This window comes from Antedon bifida, chromosome 3, assembly GCF_963402885.1.
Source record: "Antedon bifida chromosome 3, ecAntBifi1.1, whole genome shotgun sequence".
In the NCBI taxonomy this organism is placed as follows: domain Eukaryota; kingdom Metazoa; phylum Echinodermata; class Crinoidea; order Comatulida; family Antedonidae; genus Antedon; species Antedon bifida.
In genome coordinates this window covers 510,061-529,781 of record NC_136228.1, presented here as the reverse complement: position 1 = coordinate 529,781, position 19,721 = coordinate 510,061, and the positions used below count along the sequence as shown (strand labels likewise).

The 19,721-nt window shown below is 31.6% G+C and overlaps 2 protein-coding genes across 2 annotated transcripts in view; both read right to left on the bottom strand.

Annotated features, from left to right (window-relative positions):
• Positions 1–8,812, bottom strand: part of LOC144837610 (uncharacterized) — a 163,349-nt gene extending 154,537 nt beyond the window's left edge. Inside the window, exons 1-8 of the mRNA XM_078692800.1 lie at positions 8,758–8,812; positions 7,335–7,876; positions 6,550–6,894; positions 5,994–6,032; positions 5,073–5,468; positions 4,471–4,545; positions 4,237–4,329; positions 3,825–3,944 (exon numbers count right to left, since the gene is read on the bottom strand). Of these exons, the coding sequence (XP_078548926.1) occupies positions 3,825–3,944; positions 4,237–4,329; positions 4,471–4,545; positions 5,073–5,468; positions 5,994–6,032; positions 6,550–6,894; positions 7,335–7,851 (1,585 nt within the window). The 5' untranslated portion in view covers positions 7,852–7,876; positions 8,758–8,812. The remainder of the gene's footprint in view (positions 1–3,824; positions 3,945–4,236; positions 4,330–4,470; positions 4,546–5,072; positions 5,469–5,993; positions 6,033–6,549; positions 6,895–7,334; positions 7,877–8,757) is intronic.
• Positions 8,813–12,575: 3,763 nt separating this feature from the next.
• The window catches only part of LOC144838571 (uncharacterized), a 62,254-nt gene continuing 55,108 nt past the window's right edge, over positions 12,576–19,721 (bottom strand). Inside the window, exons 13-16 of the mRNA XM_078693985.1 lie at positions 15,438–15,488; positions 15,140–15,190; positions 14,916–15,017; positions 12,576–14,527 (exon numbers count right to left, since the gene is read on the bottom strand). Of these exons, the coding sequence (XP_078550111.1) occupies positions 12,576–14,527; positions 14,916–15,017; positions 15,140–15,190; positions 15,438–15,488 (2,156 nt within the window). The remainder of the gene's footprint in view (positions 14,528–14,915; positions 15,018–15,139; positions 15,191–15,437; positions 15,489–19,721) is intronic.

The window sequence follows — 19,721 nt, the reverse complement described above, 5'->3', positions numbered from 1 at the left end:
GCAAAATTACGATCTTTAAAAAACTATAATGTAAATAACTATCTTGAAACACTTAACGATATCGATTGGTCTGTTGTCACTAATAATGTCGATGTAATATCGCGTGGTTAACTCTTAAAGATATCATCATTAAGGTGATCGACTCAATAGCGCCAATAAAAAAAGTTAGACTTAAACAAAACATAGCACCCTGGTTTACCTCCGAAATTGCCAATGAAATCAAAGTAAGAGACACACTTTTAAAACAATTCAAGAAAGATAAATCTAATCTAGATATATACAAATATTATTGTGCCTCTAGGAACAAAGCTCAGCGGCTGATCAAAAAAGCTAAATCTAATTATTTTCTCAATAAGATTGATGAAAATAAAGACAACCCTAAAAAATTATGGAAAACCCTCAAACAGCTCGGATACGAGAAGAAATGTAAAACAAACACTAAAATCGTTCTCGATGACAATGGTAAACAAACTTTCTGTCCAAAAGGCGTTGCCTCTCGTTTAAATGAGTTTTTCACGAATGTTGCGTCAACACTCGTCAAAAAACTCCCAAAATGCATAGGTTTTTTCACCATGTCCACTAACGATCTTCATAAATACTACGTTAAATTAAAAGGAAATATGTTTAAGCTAGAGCCTGTTACCATAGAATTTGTTAAAACTCAACTCGAAAGCCTAAATGTAAACAAAAGCGTCGGTCTAGAGAATATTCCCTCAAGATTCTTACGTGACGGTGCGATAATCTTGGCTGAACCGATAGCTCATATCATTAACCTTTCGTTTAAAACTAATTGTTTTCCTCATGATCTTAAAACTGCTAAAGTTACCCCTCTATTTAAGAAAAATACTAGAACAAGTGTTGAGAATTATCGGCCGATTAGTATTCTGCCTACGGTATCTAAGATTCTTGAAAAATCTGTAGCTATACAAGTTGAAAGGTATCTTTCCAAAAATAATATACTTTATGCCTATCAATCTGGTTTTCGGCAGGCCCATTCAACTGAAAGCAACCTCATAAATCTCATCGACGGTTTAAAAAACAATAAGTCCAAAGGCCTTCTTACTGGAATGGTTCTAATTGACTTACAAAAAGCTTTCGATACCGTCGATCATGTGATTTTAATTAACAAGCTAAAATGCATGGGTTTTAAGTGTACTGACTGGTTTCAATCTTATCTCGCTAACCGCACACAAGTTGTCAGTGTGAATGGTACCTGCTCTGAACCTCTTATAGTTACTCATGGTGTACCGCAAGGTAGCATCTTGGGCCCTATTCTTTTTCTATGTTATTTAAATGATATTGCTTCTTGTATTGATTCTGATGTTCAATTATTGCTTTATGCTGATGATTCTACGATTCTGTATTCTCATCACGATGCCACCAAAATCGCTCATAAATTAAAGATGTATTGTCCCTTTGTCAAATTCCAAAAAAAAAAAAAAAAAAAAGATTTCGAAAAAAAGTGGGTCATTTTGAAGTATCATAATAGTTATTAACTTTCACCAAAAATTAGTCGAAAAAAAAATCATTTAACTGAAATACAGACGTTTTTGGTTAAAAAAATAACTTTGACTTCCAGTCAAAGTTTTCGATCAAAACATATCTCATAATGCAACGCGCTTATTTGGCTACTCTGTATGCATAATCATAAAACTTCTTTGCGATCTGTTTGAAAACACCTTCTCAACCGTGACGAGTTGTAAACAATCCTAATTAGCATCATGCATAATGTATACTCATGGTTTGAAATCTTTGTTTACTTTCGCTCGCGACAATTTTACAGACGAAGTGTAATCAAATTAATTTAGCTGTTAATTACGTAAAATTGTTGTTTTTGGCTCGAATTTTCGACTTAAAGTGAATAACTTTAATATTACTTTGATATGGCCAATTTAAATTTAGAATATTTTGACCTTCATTTTTTTGTGTTTCAAGGGACAATACATCTTTAAGTACTGTCCTAGCTAAGTGCCAGGACTGGTTAACTGAAAACAAATTATCTTTACATGTTGGCAAAACCGAAAGTATTATCTTTGGTAGCAGAGCGAAGCTTAACAAAGTAAAAGAGTTTTCTGTAGAATTAATGGGCCGTAGAATCAAAAGTACTAAGCAAGTTAAATATTTGGGTATTGATTTAGACCAATATGTATCATGTGATATTATTGTAACTAGTGTTATCAGTAAAGTTAAGTCAAGGTTGAAGTTTTTACATAGGCAAAGTTCGTGCTTGAATAAAAAATGTCGTAAACTATTAAGCACTGCTTTAATACAATGTACATTTGACTATTCTGCCTCGGCATGGTACGGCGGTGTCAATAAGAATCTTAAACATAAATTACAAACTGCCCAAAACAAGATGGCACGTTTCATTTTAAATGTTGGTCCGAGTTTCTCACATAGGTGCCAAAGAGCTTTCCGATCTTGGGTTTCTTAATGTCAGCCTCAGAAATAAGTTTTTAAGATTAAATTATGTTCACAAAATTCGTTATAACTTTAATACGCCTTCTTTCTTTAAGGATAACTTTTTGTTAATTTCTGATCATCACAACCATTTCACCAGGGGTACAACATTTAATTTTGTCACTCCTAAGGCTACTGGCGTTAATGATACGACTTTTTATTTCTTAGGTATCCGTGACTGGAACAGGCTCCCCAATTCACTCAAATCAATACAAAATAATGCAACCTTCAAAATAAAACTTAAAGAATATTTTAATAATGAACAGCTTGGAATTTCAGTTTAATTAAAGACCCCTTCCCTGCAATTTTGGCCGTTTTTTGGAAAATAATACATATATATCACTTTAAAAACATTAAACCATGTCATTCCTTGTCTTAAATGTACGTTTTATGGTAAATTATGATAAAAAGTGAGAAACAATGCACTACCTAAGTAGCTCGCGGCGATCGACCTCTCGTGGACGGTCTTAGGCCTAGCCTAGCTAGGCTTAGTTTTGTAGGCCTAGCTGGTAAACATCGGTAACGTACGAACATCGTACGCTAGCTATATACCTAGCCTGACGTTGTATAGTTGCTGCATTAATTGTCTTTCTATTTTTGCCAGACTCCGTTGATACAAATTGGAGAAAACCCGGTATTTTCGCTGAAAAGTTAGGAGTCTTCCATTTGTTTTGGCCTCACGATCGATCGAAAAGTGGGCGAATTACAGGTGAAAAACAAACATATCAATCCGTGCGCAATGCATTTTGGGATTTATAGCGGGCCGCTATAATTATTAGAATCGACTTATTTTTCACATTTTTAACCGTTTAAAGACGAAAAAAGTTATCGCAATAGGACCATATAGTATTATTTTTACATTAAATATAGTTTGTGATCTTAAATTAGATCTAAAAAACGTAGGGAAGGGGGCTTTAAGCTATTTTTAATATTGTTTTTTTGATGTTTTCTTGTCTTGTATGTATTTTCTTGTTTTTTCATTTTTACTAAGCCATACTTAACGATAATTGTACTAGGCCCAACCACTCACTTTTCAGTCATTACGGATTGGACCCCATTGGAAATAAGTTTACTTTTTTGTCGACTTAATGGGTTATCCAGGTATTCTTTTTATACATTGTATATTTTAACTTTTATGTATGAATATCAAATAAAATCAATCAATCAGACTTTATAACAAATAAATAAATAATGGTGATGTTTAAGACAAACATGCTTGCACTACAATGTCTAGACTGCTTCAACAGAAAACGCAAGACATTGTTATAGCATACTTTCAATGATCTCAATTTTATCTTTCCCAAACATTGTAAATTAATTATAAGCAAACATTTTTTTATAATTTTAATAAATTGTAAACTTACCTTTATTTGAAAGAGGTTTTTTTTCAAGTTTTGTTTCTTTCTGCTGATACTCTTTCTTTAGTACAGTAAACTGCTTTAACTTGTCAAACATTTGATTTAACTGTTGTTGGTAATTTTCAACTTTCAAAAGAAATTAATAAAAACAAAATATATTTTTATGGGCGTAAAGAGGGGTAAAAATGGAAGAGTTGTGATGCGTAACCAACACATACTGTAACTCTCCGCCAGGCTTTACGAGTTGTTGTTTGAAATACATAACTTTACACAGGTGATTGAAAATGGAAATTTTAATTCAAAAAGACTGTAGACCAATCAAGTAGCCTACTTCTTTTGAACAACTGTAATCTATTGCAATAAATTAATTCTGTTGAATGTAATAGTATGTTTTTACGTAACTGTATGAATGACTTACCTGTTTGTGATGTGAGCGATGTAGGCTCCTTTTTAATACTGAACAACATTTCCTCAGATTCTTCTGTTGATGTACCAGATAAATCGTCTGAATCTAATAAGAATTTTTAAATGTTATTTCACTTTACATGAAGTAAGTATCTTGTGCAAGGAACTACTACTGTCCAACTGAAAACAAATTCAAATACTATTATCTTATTTATGTTATTTTTACAGAACTGCAAGAATAACTTACCTGTTTGTGATTTGGGTGATGTTGGTTCTTCTTTAATATTGATCAGCAATTCCTCAGCTTTCTTGTCAAATTCCTCTGTTTCATAAAAAAAAAAAAAAAACAAAATGTGTATAAATTTAAGCAATTTTAAATCGAAGAAGAGCAGACACTTTGGTCTTAACAATTCAACAAAGCTATAGTAGTTCTTCAGGGTTATGAGATTACACTGATGGATATGTAGTATGCATTCTCTTTGGTCTTAACAATTCAAGAAAGCTATAGTAGTTCTTCAGGGTTATGAGAATACACTGATGGATATGTAGTGTGCATTCTCTTTGGTCTTAACAATTCAAGAAAGCTATAGTAGTTCTTCAGGGTTATGAGATTACACTGATGGATATGTAGTGTGCATTCTCTTTGGTCTTAACAATTCAACAAAACTACAGTAGTTCTTCAGGGTTATGAGATTACACTGATGGATATGTAGTGTGCATTCTCTTTGGTCTTAACAATTCAACAAAACTACAGTAGTTCTTCAGGGTTATGAGATTACACTGATGGATATGTAGTGTGCATTCTCTTTTCCCAACTAAGACTCAAGTACTTCTATTTTTGTTACTTACCAAATTCTTTTAGTTTCTTTAGTGCATTTTTGTAATTTGTTTCATTTATTGTAATGTTCAATTGTTGTTCATCCTTATTATCTTTTACTAATATATGTTTTAAATCTGTTTGTAGCTGCAGATTTGTATTACAATACATGCTCCACAGCTCTTCCAATGCTTCTGTGTCATGTGACACTAGATGCAACACTATACTTCCAGTTTCTACTTTCTCAAATTGTAGATGCTTTTCTTCAAAGTAAGAAACAAGGTTTGTTATTGTTCCATGAACTACATCAACAGTTGTTTTACTCCATTCTTTCTGTTTAAAAAGAAGTTCCAGTGCTTGTGGTCGTTCACTGTCATTGGCTGATGAAGAACTTTGGTTCTTCACAAGAGTTACTATTAATGGGACACCTTAAAAGAAAAATAACATTATAATAATGAAAACAAAATTTAAGAAATCTACTAAAAATAGGCATGAATTTTTTCACTAGAATAATGCAGTGTCTCTTCTTGAATTTGCATTAATTCAGATGATGCTATAACAACAGCAAATATCTAAAAAGCCAAATATATTCATTCATTCATACATCAAAAGTTATAACTTAATAACCAAAATATTGGGGGAAAAGACAGACATACTTTAAGTCAGGCTCATTATATTGCAACTGAAGGAGGAGTGACAGATTTGACACATGTATATGTCTCATCTATATTATGTTTATTCCAAATAACCTAAATTCCTGGCTGTAAGTGTGTGGATACGTCATCACTATCCAATACCATATTTCAGTTAAAATGCTATATTTATCAACTGGTGTACAGTATACCAAGCTGTTAATATGTTTGTATATGGGTTCTACAATGGGCTCCATATTAAAAAACTAAAACAAAAAAAGATATTACAGTAAATGCTTCTAATTAAAAAATATAGATTACCATCACTTCTTTCCTGTCCATTGTTTGATGAAAGAGCTTCTGTAAGACAACATTAAAAATATTATCATATCAGTCAGTTATGAAAGAGATTTTGAACCTGGTATTCTCATATTACAAAACCTTTTAACTATTGATTAAAAGATGTATTGTCCCCCTGAAAAAAAAATTTCTTAACAATTTTTTTTAATATGCCATTTTAATGTCACATAATAGTTATCCATTTTGACCAAAAATTGGAAAGAAAAAAAATGTATTTTCCAAAGAAATTGGCTACCAGCCAGTGGGTTTTTGGTTGAATTTAAATATTTATTTTGTCATTTTATGTGAAACAATTAGAAAGAAAACTACAAAAGAACATATCCAAAGTCTGATTTAATTAATCTTCATTTTTTGGGGGGACGATACATCTTTAAGAATCAGTAAAGAAGTTTTAACAAATGTAACAATGTTCTGTATTGTATAAATCTATAATATTGGTAGATATATGCAAACTGCTGTGATATCTAATTTTTGGTTTTATCTTGAACAAAATTGTCCAGATTGAAAGCATTTTTACCTTTATCCTTTAGTTCCTTTAAAGCAGCTTTGTATTCCTCGAAGTCAATACAGGTCTTCCAGTCTTCAACAAACTTCTTTCTATTATGGGGTTTTAAAATGTCAGCTAACCCATTGATTAGTTCATCTTCTGCATGCATGTCCATTAATTCTTTTAAAGCTTTTCGTTCACTTGTAAACAGACGGAAAAAGAGCGATGCCTTTGGATCATTGATTCCCAATCCAACGCATTTGAAGGAAGCTGGTATACTTTGGCTCAGTTTGTTCTCTTGCTCAATAGAATCCACGCAATCATGAAGCACGCTCAGATTGGACTTGGTATTGAGAATGACAGGAATTTTTGTACCTTTTTAAGAAAGTGTAGCAATATTTTCTTTATATATGAATATAATGATAATTATTATTATATTCATATATATTTCATTCATTATATATGATAATTAAAATATAATACAGAAATACAAAACATATTCAGTAAAAGATATCAACTACTTCTGCAATAAAATAATCAAACAAAAATAATCTAGTACAGTAATTGAAACTGAACAAACACAATACTACTGTATTAATATTAAAGTCTTCTACAGAAGATGGTTGTGTACAAAAACTGAAACATGGTGTACTGCAAATCTTACTTTACTAGTTTTTTTGGAAAAATACAAACACAATAAAACAGAATTTATAATGTTAAAATTAATTGGTTGAATAATAATCTGTTGATCATGTCAAAAAAAATAAATCAAGAATAGGCCCTCAAAGGAAACTCAGAGAGGCTCTTGTACATACCTCTATGCAGCAATATGTTCTTTGCACGTTGTCCAAGGCGACAAGCAAATGTTCTTATCTTGTCTGGTGTATTGGCTAACTGTCCATCAATTTCTAATTTAAGTACGACGTCCCAAATATTTTGGAATTTGAAGTTTTTTAGTTTATAGTAAGAAATAACTTTCTTCAACGCATCTGGGTCAACTTGCTTCAATGCCTTGAACAGCGTTCTCCTATATAGTGACAACTGTTGATAATCCTCAATACTTTGCTTATTGTCTTTTATATACTGACTGACAAGATCTACAGCTTCCTTCAACTGTGATAGTTCGGCAATATCATGAAGCAGTTTCACATTAGTTGGAGTGATAATACCTTTGGCTTCCAATGCATTGAATAGATCAATTGCAGTTTGGTCTGGTTGGGTGATGTCCCCTAAATCCAGATGATCAAACAGACAGCATTTGATCCAAAGGTATTTCTCACCATCATAATGTCTGCTGAGACCATCTTTTAAATCTGATAACATGATGGTCATTTTTTACCAAATCTGGTACTATAGTCTGTAAAATCAAAAATACATCTAATCATTATGTACTATAAAAAAACAGATATTTGTGAATAAAATAATACATTCATATAACATTTAAATATATAAATAGTGTCAGAATTCCAAAAAGTTGTTTATTCAGAAATTTGATTATAAAATTAAAAGCTCAACTTATATAGAGAGGGCAGCAAATAGTGGACATGTCACCCTCTAGCCGAAAGTCAAATGTTACTGCTGTGTTAAAATTCATGATGATATCCACAAATTTCAATCGAGAATGATGTCGTTATAACAGATACATATAGAACAATATTGTATTGGTGAACACTAATGTTATCAAATCTACGTTTTACGGAACATCTGAGTCACTAAACCTCATTCAGTACACAGCATCTAGCTTCAATATCCCATGAAACAAAATGACATTCGTATAAATAGCAGTAGGCCTACACATACATTATATTATGGCCCTATCAATGAAATGTCACAGAATGAAAATTAAATCATTCATGGATTGCAAGTAAAATAAAATTATAGGAGATTGAATATAAAAACACAACAATTGAGTAATTGGAATTAGTGTACGTTATACAAGTAAATACACTACTACAGTTACTACCTAACTTACTAGTGTCAGAGTGGGCTACGAGTTGAACGACAAGACATTCCAGGGCCAAGCTGTACTCGGGTACACCGGCTGGAGGTAAATCTGTGCTGAGCTCTAGGCCTGGAGTGGACCCTAAACTAATAGTTATTAAAGGCCTAGGCCTACTAGCTAGTAAGTAGGCTGATTGGGCCGGCTGATTGTTGGTTAGGGCATGGATTAAAGAATTCTTTAATCCATGGTTAGGGACATTAACTGTTACAATGTTAAAAGTGTACTGCTGTACATACTTGAAAACCTTCCGGAATTTATTGGAAGAGAACAAGTTGAATCAAGATGGCGGCGGTCCTGTTTCCTCCTCGTTACGTTTGTTCTCATTACCACCACACCTACCAAATCAGCTTCCTGGTAGTAAAAGAACCCTGGAAATGGGAATTCCCCTTTCTAGAATGACGTCATTGAATATCTTGCTTGATATTGCCCAATCGTATCTTCTGTAGCTGTGACGTTTTCCGGAAGGAAAATAAGAATTCATCGGAAAGGAAAATAAGAATTCATTATTTAAATTCTGCTACCGTTTATGTTATTCAAAATCATATTATCTTTACGGTTTTGTAGGCCTTCCTACTAAATGAAATTATTTAAGGAAAATGTAGAAAGATTAATTATTCATACTCTTTGTTTCAAAATATTTCATAACATATGTAATATAAAAATGACAATCCATCATTACAATAGATTTTAAGTTCTGTATTGTTCTGTATTTTACAATCATGTTTATGTAAATAATACAGGCCTATTACAAGGTCTTTCTCTCACAAACTACTGTACAGTAAAATTTTCATCCAGTCAAAACTAACCAAATATAACATGCACAGAAATCATTTCATTAATAAAAATAAAATAATAATAATAATTTATTAGGAAATGACACCTTTGCATCGGTGGCACACACAGAAGTGGTGCATCCAATTTAACATAATACATCAAAAAAATACATTATATGACGGATACAGGTTCTTAAACTATTTGCAAAAATATAAAAGAAAAATCATTATCAACATGGTAATACAGGTACTGTATTAAATTGTCCTACAGTATCATAGGTTTGAATTGATAATTTAAAAAGGTATATAAAAATAAACATAAAATATAGTAAAGAGTTACATTACAAACCATTGTGTTTCAACATCAGGTACTGAAGACCTATAGTTGTTTTATCACAGGTGTATAATATTTACAAATATAAAAGCAACAATACAAAAGAAAAACAATCTATATATTGGGAGATTTAAGTTCTGACCGTTTCTCCCATGCAGCTCTTGTGTATTGTTTACAAAACAAATAAAAAAAGGTCTCAGATTCTTTACAAATCGTGATAGAATCTCCACCTAATATTATTTGTAACTTCATAAAAATTGGGTTGTGGTATTATTTCTTCAGTTTTTTCCATCATTAAAATTATTTAATCATAAAACGTTGTACGGTTGGGTTGTGGTAATATTTCTTCATTCAGTTTTTTTTTGTTCAGTAATTTCTTGAATTTTTATAAAATCAGTTTATACAGAAATAGATCCGCACATTTTTTCCATCATTAACATTATTATTTAAAAAGAATCAACAACATTATAAGATGTCGATCATCTATGTATTTAATAGAAACACTTAATAATTTTAAATCAATTTTACCATGGGCATTTATAGAATTTGTTGCCAGAAAGATGTTCAAAATAATTCGGGATCTTATTATTTTGGCCACCTGTTTATGAACTCTTAAATTCACAACTTACTACATCTTTATTGAGTACAAGGGTTAGGGTGGCTAAGCATCGTCTTTACTCACTATTTTTACCCAGAGAGATGTGTCTTTATTATGGCAGCTCAAATGAACTGCAGCCGAAATGCACCCCAGTCACAAAATAAAAAATAAATCCCAAAATTAGATGTTGTTTATAATTAAAAATACTACAGAAAGGACTAATTAATAATTAAAGATAAATATGTATTTATTTTCATATTCATATATACATTTATATATTACATTCTGAAAATATATTGAAAATCAAGGTGCTCCATTTTATTTATAGTACTATTTTTAAACTGGAATGTACAAACATGCAAAATACCAGAGAAACCCTTTTCACTGAAAATGCACAGTAACAACCACTATACTTCATTTACAACCCCCTGCCCCAATTAACACAAGTATATGCTATTAACTGAAAATGCACAGTAACAACCACTGTACTTCATTTACAACCCCCCTGTCCCAATTAACACAAGTATATGCTATTAACTGAAAATGCACAGTAACAACCACTGTACTTCATTTACAACCCCCCTGCCCCAATTAACACAAGTATATGCTATTAACTGAAAATGCACAGTAACAACCACTGTACTTCATTTACAACCCCCTGCCCCAATTAACACAAGTATATGCTATTAACTGAAAATGCACAGTAACAACCACTGTACTTCATTTACAACCCCCCTGCCCCAATTAACACAAGTATATGCTATTAACTGAAAATGTACAGTAACAACCACTGTACTTCATTTACAACCCCCCTGCCCCAATTAACACAAGTATATGCTATTAACTGAAAATGCACAGTAACAACCACTGTACTTCATTTACAACCCCCCTGCCCCAATTAACACAAGTATATGCTATTGACTGAAAATGCACAGTAACAACCACTGTACTTCATTTACAACCCCCCTGCCCCAATTAACACAAGTATATGCTATTAACTGAAAATGCACAGTAACAACCACTGTACTTCATTTACAACCCCCTGCCCCAATTAACATAAGTATATGCTATTAACTGAAAATGCACAGTAACAACCACTGTACTTCATTTACAACCCCCCTGCCCCAATTAACACAAGTATATGCTATTAACTGAAAATGCACAGTAACAACCACTGTACTTCATTTACAACCCCCCTGCCCCAATTAACACAAGTATATGCTATTAACTGAAAATGTACAGTAACAACCACTGTACTTCATTTACAACCCCCCTGCCCCAATTAACACAAGTATATGCTATTAACTGAAAATGCACAGTAACAACCACTGTACTTCATTTACAACCCCCCTGCCCCAATTAACACAAGTATATGCTATTGACTGAAAATGCACAGTAACAACCACTGTACTTCATTTACAACCCCCTGCCCCAATTAACACAAGTATATGTTGACTGAAAATGCACAGTAACAACCACTGTACTTCATTTACAACCCCCCTGCCCCAATTAACACAAGTATATGTTGACTGAAAATGCACAGTAACAACCACTGTACTTCATTTACAACCCCCCTGCCCCAATTAACACAAGTATATGCTATTGACTGAAAATGCACAGTAACAACCACTGTACTTTATTTACAACCCCCCTGCCCCAATTAGCAGAAGTATATGCTATTGACTGAAAATGCACAGTAACAACCACTGTACTTCATTTACAACCCCCTGCCCCAATTAACACAAGTATATGCTATTGACTGAAAATGCACAGTATAATAATATAACATTGTTTAGAAATATTATAACATAATTTGTATAATATTCAGTCAATCACAATGAATAAAGCACTGACATTTATATTACCAAAGATTTATGATAACAAACAAATATTAGTATTAAAGTAAAAACATATCCCATCCATTTGTAACAACCTGATTTTATTAAGTTTAAAACTTTTGCGAAAGTTTCACATTATTACAGTATTAAGAAACGACATGCAAGAACTTTAAATAACCAAACATTATCATAAATAAATCAAAATTATGTACAGTTAAATAACCAAACATTATCATAAATAAATCAAAATTATGTACAGTTACTTTGAAAGCATATTGTTCCCTAAAAAAAATCAGGCATTGTCTCGTCAGTATAAAGAAAATATCAATTTTTCATATACGAGATAATAATTATCATATCAAGTTCATTTGTGTTTTTTTGGCTGCAATATGCATCCGTAATTTACAATTTATATTTTTTTAAACATTCTCAAGTCAAAAATGAAAATGCCTCTAAGTACCTGTATCATCATGTCAAATTAGGCTGCACTTTAATAACTACTTTATACCAGTTATTCATAGGAAAATACACCATCTCTACTCTGGAAGTGTTGCCTCATATCTTGCACTATATCATTAGGTAATTTACACCAACGCATATCAAGTGTTTTCAGTTTAGGAGAAATAGCCAGTAATGTGGAAAGTACAGAACCTGTGATGTCACTGAAATTATTCTCACGGATATCAAGGTTCTCTAATTCCAACATTAGGTTCCTATAGACACATTCTATCACCATAGCATCTATGATAACACCTGACAGATAGCAGTAGCGTATGTCAAGTGTTTTCAGTTTAGGACAAATAGCCAGTAATGTGCCAAGTGAAGAACCTGTGATATCACTGAGAGCATTCACACGGATATTAAGATGATCTAATTCCAACACTAGGTTCCTATTGACACATTCCCTCACCATAGCATCTATGATAACACCTGACAGAAGGCAGTAGCTTATGTCAAGTGTTTTCAGTTTAGGCGAAATAGCCAGTAATGTGCCAAATAAAGAACCTGTGATATCAGTGAGAGTATTCCTACTGATATCAATATTATCTAATTCCAACACTAGCTTCCTATTGACACATTCCCTAACCATAGCATTTATGGTAACACCTGACAGAAGGCAGTAGCTTATGTCAAGTGTTTTCAGTTTAGGCGAAATAGCCAGTAATGTGCCAAATAAAGAACCTGTGATATCAGTGAGAGTATTCCTACTGATATCAATATTATCTAATTCCAACATTAGGTTCCTATAGACACATTCTATCACCATAGCATCTATGATAACACCTGACAGATAGCAGAAGCGTATGTCAAGTGTTTTCAGTTTAGGACAAATAGCCAGTAATGTGCCAAGTGAAGAACCTGTGATATCACTGAGAGCATTCACACGGATATTAAGATGATCTAATTCCAACACTAGGTTCCTATTGACACATTCCCTCACCATAGCATCTATGATAACACCTGACAGAAGGCAGTAGCTTATGTCAAGTGTTTTCAGTTTAGGAGAAATAGCCAGTAATGTGCCAAGTATAGAACCTGTGATATCAGTGAGAGTATTCTCACTGATATTAAGATTATCTAATTCCAACACTAGGTTCCTATTGACACATTCCCTCACCATAGCATCTATGATAACACCTGACAGACTGCATCTGCTTATGTTAAGTGTTTTCAGTTTAGGCGAAATAGCCAGTAATGTGCTAAGTACAGAACCTGTAATGTCACTTAGTGTATTCTTATTGATATCAAGATTATCTAATTCCAACATTAGGTTCATATTGACACATTCCCTCACCATAGCATCTATGATAACACCTGACAGCCCGCAGTGAGTCATTTCAAGTGTTTTCAGTTTAGGCGTAATAGCCAGTAATGTGCCAAGTACAGAACCTGTGATATCTTTGAGATTTTTGGAATGGATTTCAAGGTTCTCCAATTCCAACACTAGTCCTTTCTTTGATAGTGCATCAACAGTATCATTCAAAGTTACACCTGTTAACTTACTTAATTTGAGCATTTTGAGTTGTGGTGCATTAATCAACAAATGAATTAAAAATGATGTAGACAAATCTGTATTACTTGCATATAGTTCTATATTGTATTTAAAAGTATATTTACTACATTCAGTAGACAGACCTTTCACCACATCGTCAGTACATGATGGACTGATTTTAGATAACACATACTCTTCATCTTTTACAGCAATCAAAATATGAGCTAGGATTCTACCAATGCCTTCTGATGATTCCTGTTGAATCCATTCCCATCTTTTACTGTCTTTCCATCTATTCTGATTTATACTACTTATCATATTTATGATACCCTGATCTGTTTTTAAACTTTTCATGTAAGTGAAAAATCGTCTTAGAGAGTCACATATCTCATCTATAGCATCTTCATCTGTCATTGTATCTTGGCTTGGTAGCTGTTGATGTGAAGTTGAGGGCTCACTATCATCAATACCTGTAAAAGGAATTCATTTTATATTAATAAGACACATTGGAACCAGACAATGGGTGTGCAGCAATTTGATATATTTACCGGATTCATGTCAACTTTTACAATATTAAAAGTTTCTTTATTGCTTAAGATATACACAGCATAAATTAATGACAATTTTGAAATAATGTAAAAGAAACAAAAACTGTAAAATGTGCACAACTATTATAGGTTTAAAAAATATAAACACACACTTCTTAAAGTGTATTTTTAGATGTATATAATTTATATTCTGTAATTAAATGTTATTTTATTAATAAAAAGCAAAATATGAATAAAAACATTTTATTTTCCATTATTTCTAAACAATAAATAATAACAATAAATGTTACATTTCCTATTTTTTAATTACCTTTAATTAGATCCATTTCTTTTGGTGATGTCTCAGAATCTGTTTTAACAGAACATTTTTTCTCTACAAACATGTCTCTTACATAGTCTCTTAATGTTGTCTCTATCAAAGAAATCAAATATAAAATTATGTATTATATAAAGGTATATTTAAAAAATATAATAGTTTTGTGTTTACATGTTTTTCATTTAAAATTAAAATACATGATTTATTGTCTGTCTTACTCTTTTTTGATTTTCTTGGTTTCTTTGCTTTAACTTGATCTTCTGACTCATCTAATAAAACAAGAGTAAATACTACAAATTAACTTTAATTCTTTAAATGTCCCTTTTATTCCCATTTTCTCATAGGTTTCAGTAAATGGTGTTTCCAGTGTTTTTCAAGCTCAGGTTTAGATTGACTAATTGTTGGTGAATATATTGCTGCTTCTGGTTATTTTCCAGTTTACAGACGTTTAATTTAAAAAGACTCAGCTCCCAGAACAATTCACTTTCACACACCTCATGGTTACAGTATACTTACTCTTTCTTGATTTTCTTGGTTTCTTTGCTTTAACTGGATCTTCTGACGCATCTAAAACATGAGAACATGTGAAATGATAATGATGATAAATTAGGTCATTTTTAATAAATAATTTATATATAATCCATATCTGCAATATTTAAATTTAAAATATTACAATTTTTAAATCATTAATTGTAGCACAAATATGTTTACAGAATCACAAAAATGAGGTTTGTTGTTGCTGTAATGTAATGTTTATTAAATAAATGGTATGGAGTGATTTTAAATACTAATAATTAATATAGATTTAATTTTATTATTTCTCCTCTTTTTTTTTTTATCCATAATAGAGAATTTGTAAAATGTGGAATACTGTAGATATTTTGGTTTGATTAACTAGGAATGAAAAAATATTGATTGCATAATAATATAATAAAGTATTATCCTAATTACCAACTGTCATTAAAAGATATCATTTTAAAGTCCTATTGAAGAAAACAAACATAAAATATGCATACATTTTGTTAGAACTTCTTCAGGTTCTCCAAGCTTCAAGATGCCTAATTTCTCGATAAATAGTTGCATATTTCCTTCACTGATGATCTGTCTTTTTTCAAGATCATTAATCAGACTCCATTTATCTTCATAAGATGTTGGTGCCTCATTAACAAGATCACTGATGGATTCCACATTTTTTGTGGTCAGCTTATTTCCAAATTCTACCAACATGCATCTGTGACGACTGAATTTTGAAACGGAAATCTCCTCGACATTTGGGAATGTTAAAACTTCTTCTTGAATTTTTCTTGCTAATTCAATTTCTCCTGTTGCATTAATGGTGTCATAAAACAATGTGAAATCCTGGCTTGTCAGATGATTATATTCAATTAAGAATTCCAGCAGGTCTATTGTGCTAGATGACTTGTATAAAATATGAGGAAGCAGCAGGTCTTTGTATAAGGCTTTCAGCAAATTCAATGAATCTCTCTTATCATACCAGCTGCAAAATTCTTCTTTAACATATGCAAACATATCATCTTGTATTTCTAGATTGGAAATAAAGATCTCAATAAGATATGTTTCTTGTCAGAAAATACAATAGCCATTGAAGTGAGGGCACTATTTGGTTATCCGCAACTTAGTTGCGGATAACCCTTGTGATTGTAAATATCTTTTTTTTCATCTTCTTCTTTGTTATTAGTTATCCGCTTAGTAGCGGATAACTCCTTTGTAATCATCCTGTTTCATCATATTTTTTTTCTGTATTATGCTTCTTTCTTTCTGTCACTTTTGTGCGTCGCGTTTCTCTAAAACGTGTAAACAGAACATATCGTAACTTTGTCAACATATCGACATTTACGTGAACTTGTGCACCTCCTATTTTTGAATGACGTCAGAGTTGCGCAACGTGACTTACGCGCGATTTTATGATTTTTTATGATTGATCATAGATTAAAAATTTTTTTTTGACACTTTGTGAAAATTTAAGTCATATCAACTTCAATATCATAATCAACTTTTTGTGGATTAAAAATGGCATGTTTTACAAGAAGTTACGCTCGCACGCGCATTTAAAATTTCAAAAAGCGCAAAATTAAATTTCTACGCTGATCATGACATTTTGAGCATGTCAAAAATTCCCACGCGCGAGCATGAAAATCATGTGTTTTTCTCTTGAATTATGATTTTACAGCCTTTCCTAGTCATTTTAAACAAGATTGACATCATGACAAATAAAAATGACATCATACGTACACGTTGATTTAGACCATTTGCGTGCGTTTTAGAAATATTGTCAAAATGATGCCTATTTTTAATCTATTATAGCTCCTCAGGATCAATGGTTACCCCAAATTTTTTAAACTTAATATGTAAGCAGATATGTTGTAGATATGAATTCATGCAAAATTATTTCTTCACGGATGTTGTGACGTCATCGTATGGCCACACGAATGTAAAATATAGGATTTTTGTCTCTTTCGTTATTGCTCATCAAATTCAATGGAGCGCATCACGCTTATCCGTATTCCATTTCCCCTGAGATTTTTAATATTTTCTACATCAATCAACTATCTTTTGCATGAGTGAAAAATATTTTAATTTTTATAACGTCATCATGTCTAAAAATGTAAATATTGTGGGTCATTTATTTTAATCTTTACAGTAAATTTCAATCTGTTATAGCTCGTCAGAATAAAATGTGATAATCACGATTAAAACGTTTTCTGGAAGCTATTGGATTGTAGATACGAATTCATGTGAATATTTTGCCAATCAGATGTTGTGAAGTCATCATATGGCCAGTTGAATTCAAAAAGTCATATTTTCATCTCTTGCGTAAAGTTCATTGCGTTTAAACGAGAGCGCATCTCACTTTTACGTGCCCAAAATTCTTCAAATTTGTATTAATGTAATTGTTTAGATAATTATCTTCTAAAAATTTTATCTTTATATGTCAATTTGATGACGTCATCGTGTTAATAATTGGATTTAAAAGATGGGTCTCGTAATTTTGTCCATGTATTCTGTAAATACTGTAATATGCTGTATGCTACAAAATAGGTACAATTCAGCACTGTAAACATATTTATTTCATGTCATAGAATGGCATAATAGTTGTCGAGTTTCACATGGTTAAGTATGTGCATGTTGCGTTTGCGCGGATAACCCAAACTCGTCAAAGTGACGAGTTCAAATCTAGTTTCTATTGCAATTGAAATAACATATTTTGCTACACTACAACCTTGGTCATATGTTTAGAAGCTGTTCAAGACGGCCCCAAACCATCAAGGCAACTCAGCCTCAATTTATTTTTAGTTTAAATTTATAAATTTTCAGCATAAAATATATATCAAACAAATCTGAATAAATCTATGATGGTTATGAAATCATATGTAAATTGTTAAAATATGGTCCTCGGTCAAGTTCTCCTTTAATACTTTATTTACAATACAATTAACTCCTTACCAATTTCATCCTTCATTGCCTTTTGTAAATCTTCATATTCTTTTTTGGAAGAAACCTGTTTTTGTTGAGCATGTTCTTCATAGAATTTTGGTTCAACTATAAAATCATTTTATTATTACTATTTTAAAGAAATAATATCTACATTGTAAACACATGTGACAATTACTTCTTCATAGATTTTGTTCATCTATAAAAAATAACATTCTAAAAAATTGTACAATAAACCCAGTGGGAACAATGCCTGAAGATACTAAATTTCAAAATTACAACGTATTTCAATTACAATGTAGTAGCCCAGTTATCTTATGGTAAACTCATTATGTTGCAGAGTGTGTTGCTTATTCTAAGCTTCTTTAGACATTATGCTTTCAAATGATAAATAACATATTGCTGTACTGTTGAATGAGATATAATGAAATGAATAAAACATAATACCTTTGAGGTGACTTGAACTTCTGAATAGCTTAGATGATCCAGGTTCATCTATTAAAAAACCACTATAGTAATTTTTTTTTTTTTTTTTTAAATAGAAAATGTAGAATTCAGGATCAAAAAAGCATGAACGATTTTGTTTCTCCTATAAATAATGTCACATGATCATCAAATTCAATAATATCCAGTTTAAGTTTTGACAATTTTTTATCAAAGAAGTTTATAATTCTATCCATTTACATGTATGTGGTCTATCACTTTGCTAGATAATTGGAAATGAATAAATCTTACTTAGTTCCTTTAGTATCATTTTAATCCAAATATACAAATAAAAAAAATAGGAGGTGAAGATAAGAAAATAGAGAAAATATAGTATACAGTAACTTAAGTGAAATATTAGAATTGGCTAAAATCAACCTCATTATCATAAGACAACAACATACCTGGATCTGGACTTAAAGATCTCTTAAACTGTTTTGACGTTTCATCTTTATCTGTAAAATATATGTTGTTTTTTTCTTTTGGCAATTATTGTTCTATTGTAAAATATTAGGTTGCAAATTAATTTTTATTAATCAAACATTTCATTTACAGTATATTTTTACCTGTTTCTGATTTCACATGTCCTCCTGATCCATGCTCCATTTTAATACTGGTTGGCAATATCTCTGTTGATGTACCAGCTACAATGTCTGAATCCTCTAAAATCCCTGGTAAATACTCTTTCTTTACAGAAAACTGTTTTTGTTCCAGTGCTTGTTTTTCATAGGAGTTTGGTTCATCTGTAAAAAGAAGTAAAATTCTGCTCTATGGAATAAAATTATTTTAAATAGTCATTTTATGACTTTAGAGGAGCATTTTTAGAAAGAATGATTAAATATAAAAAAACTGCAATGGCTCACC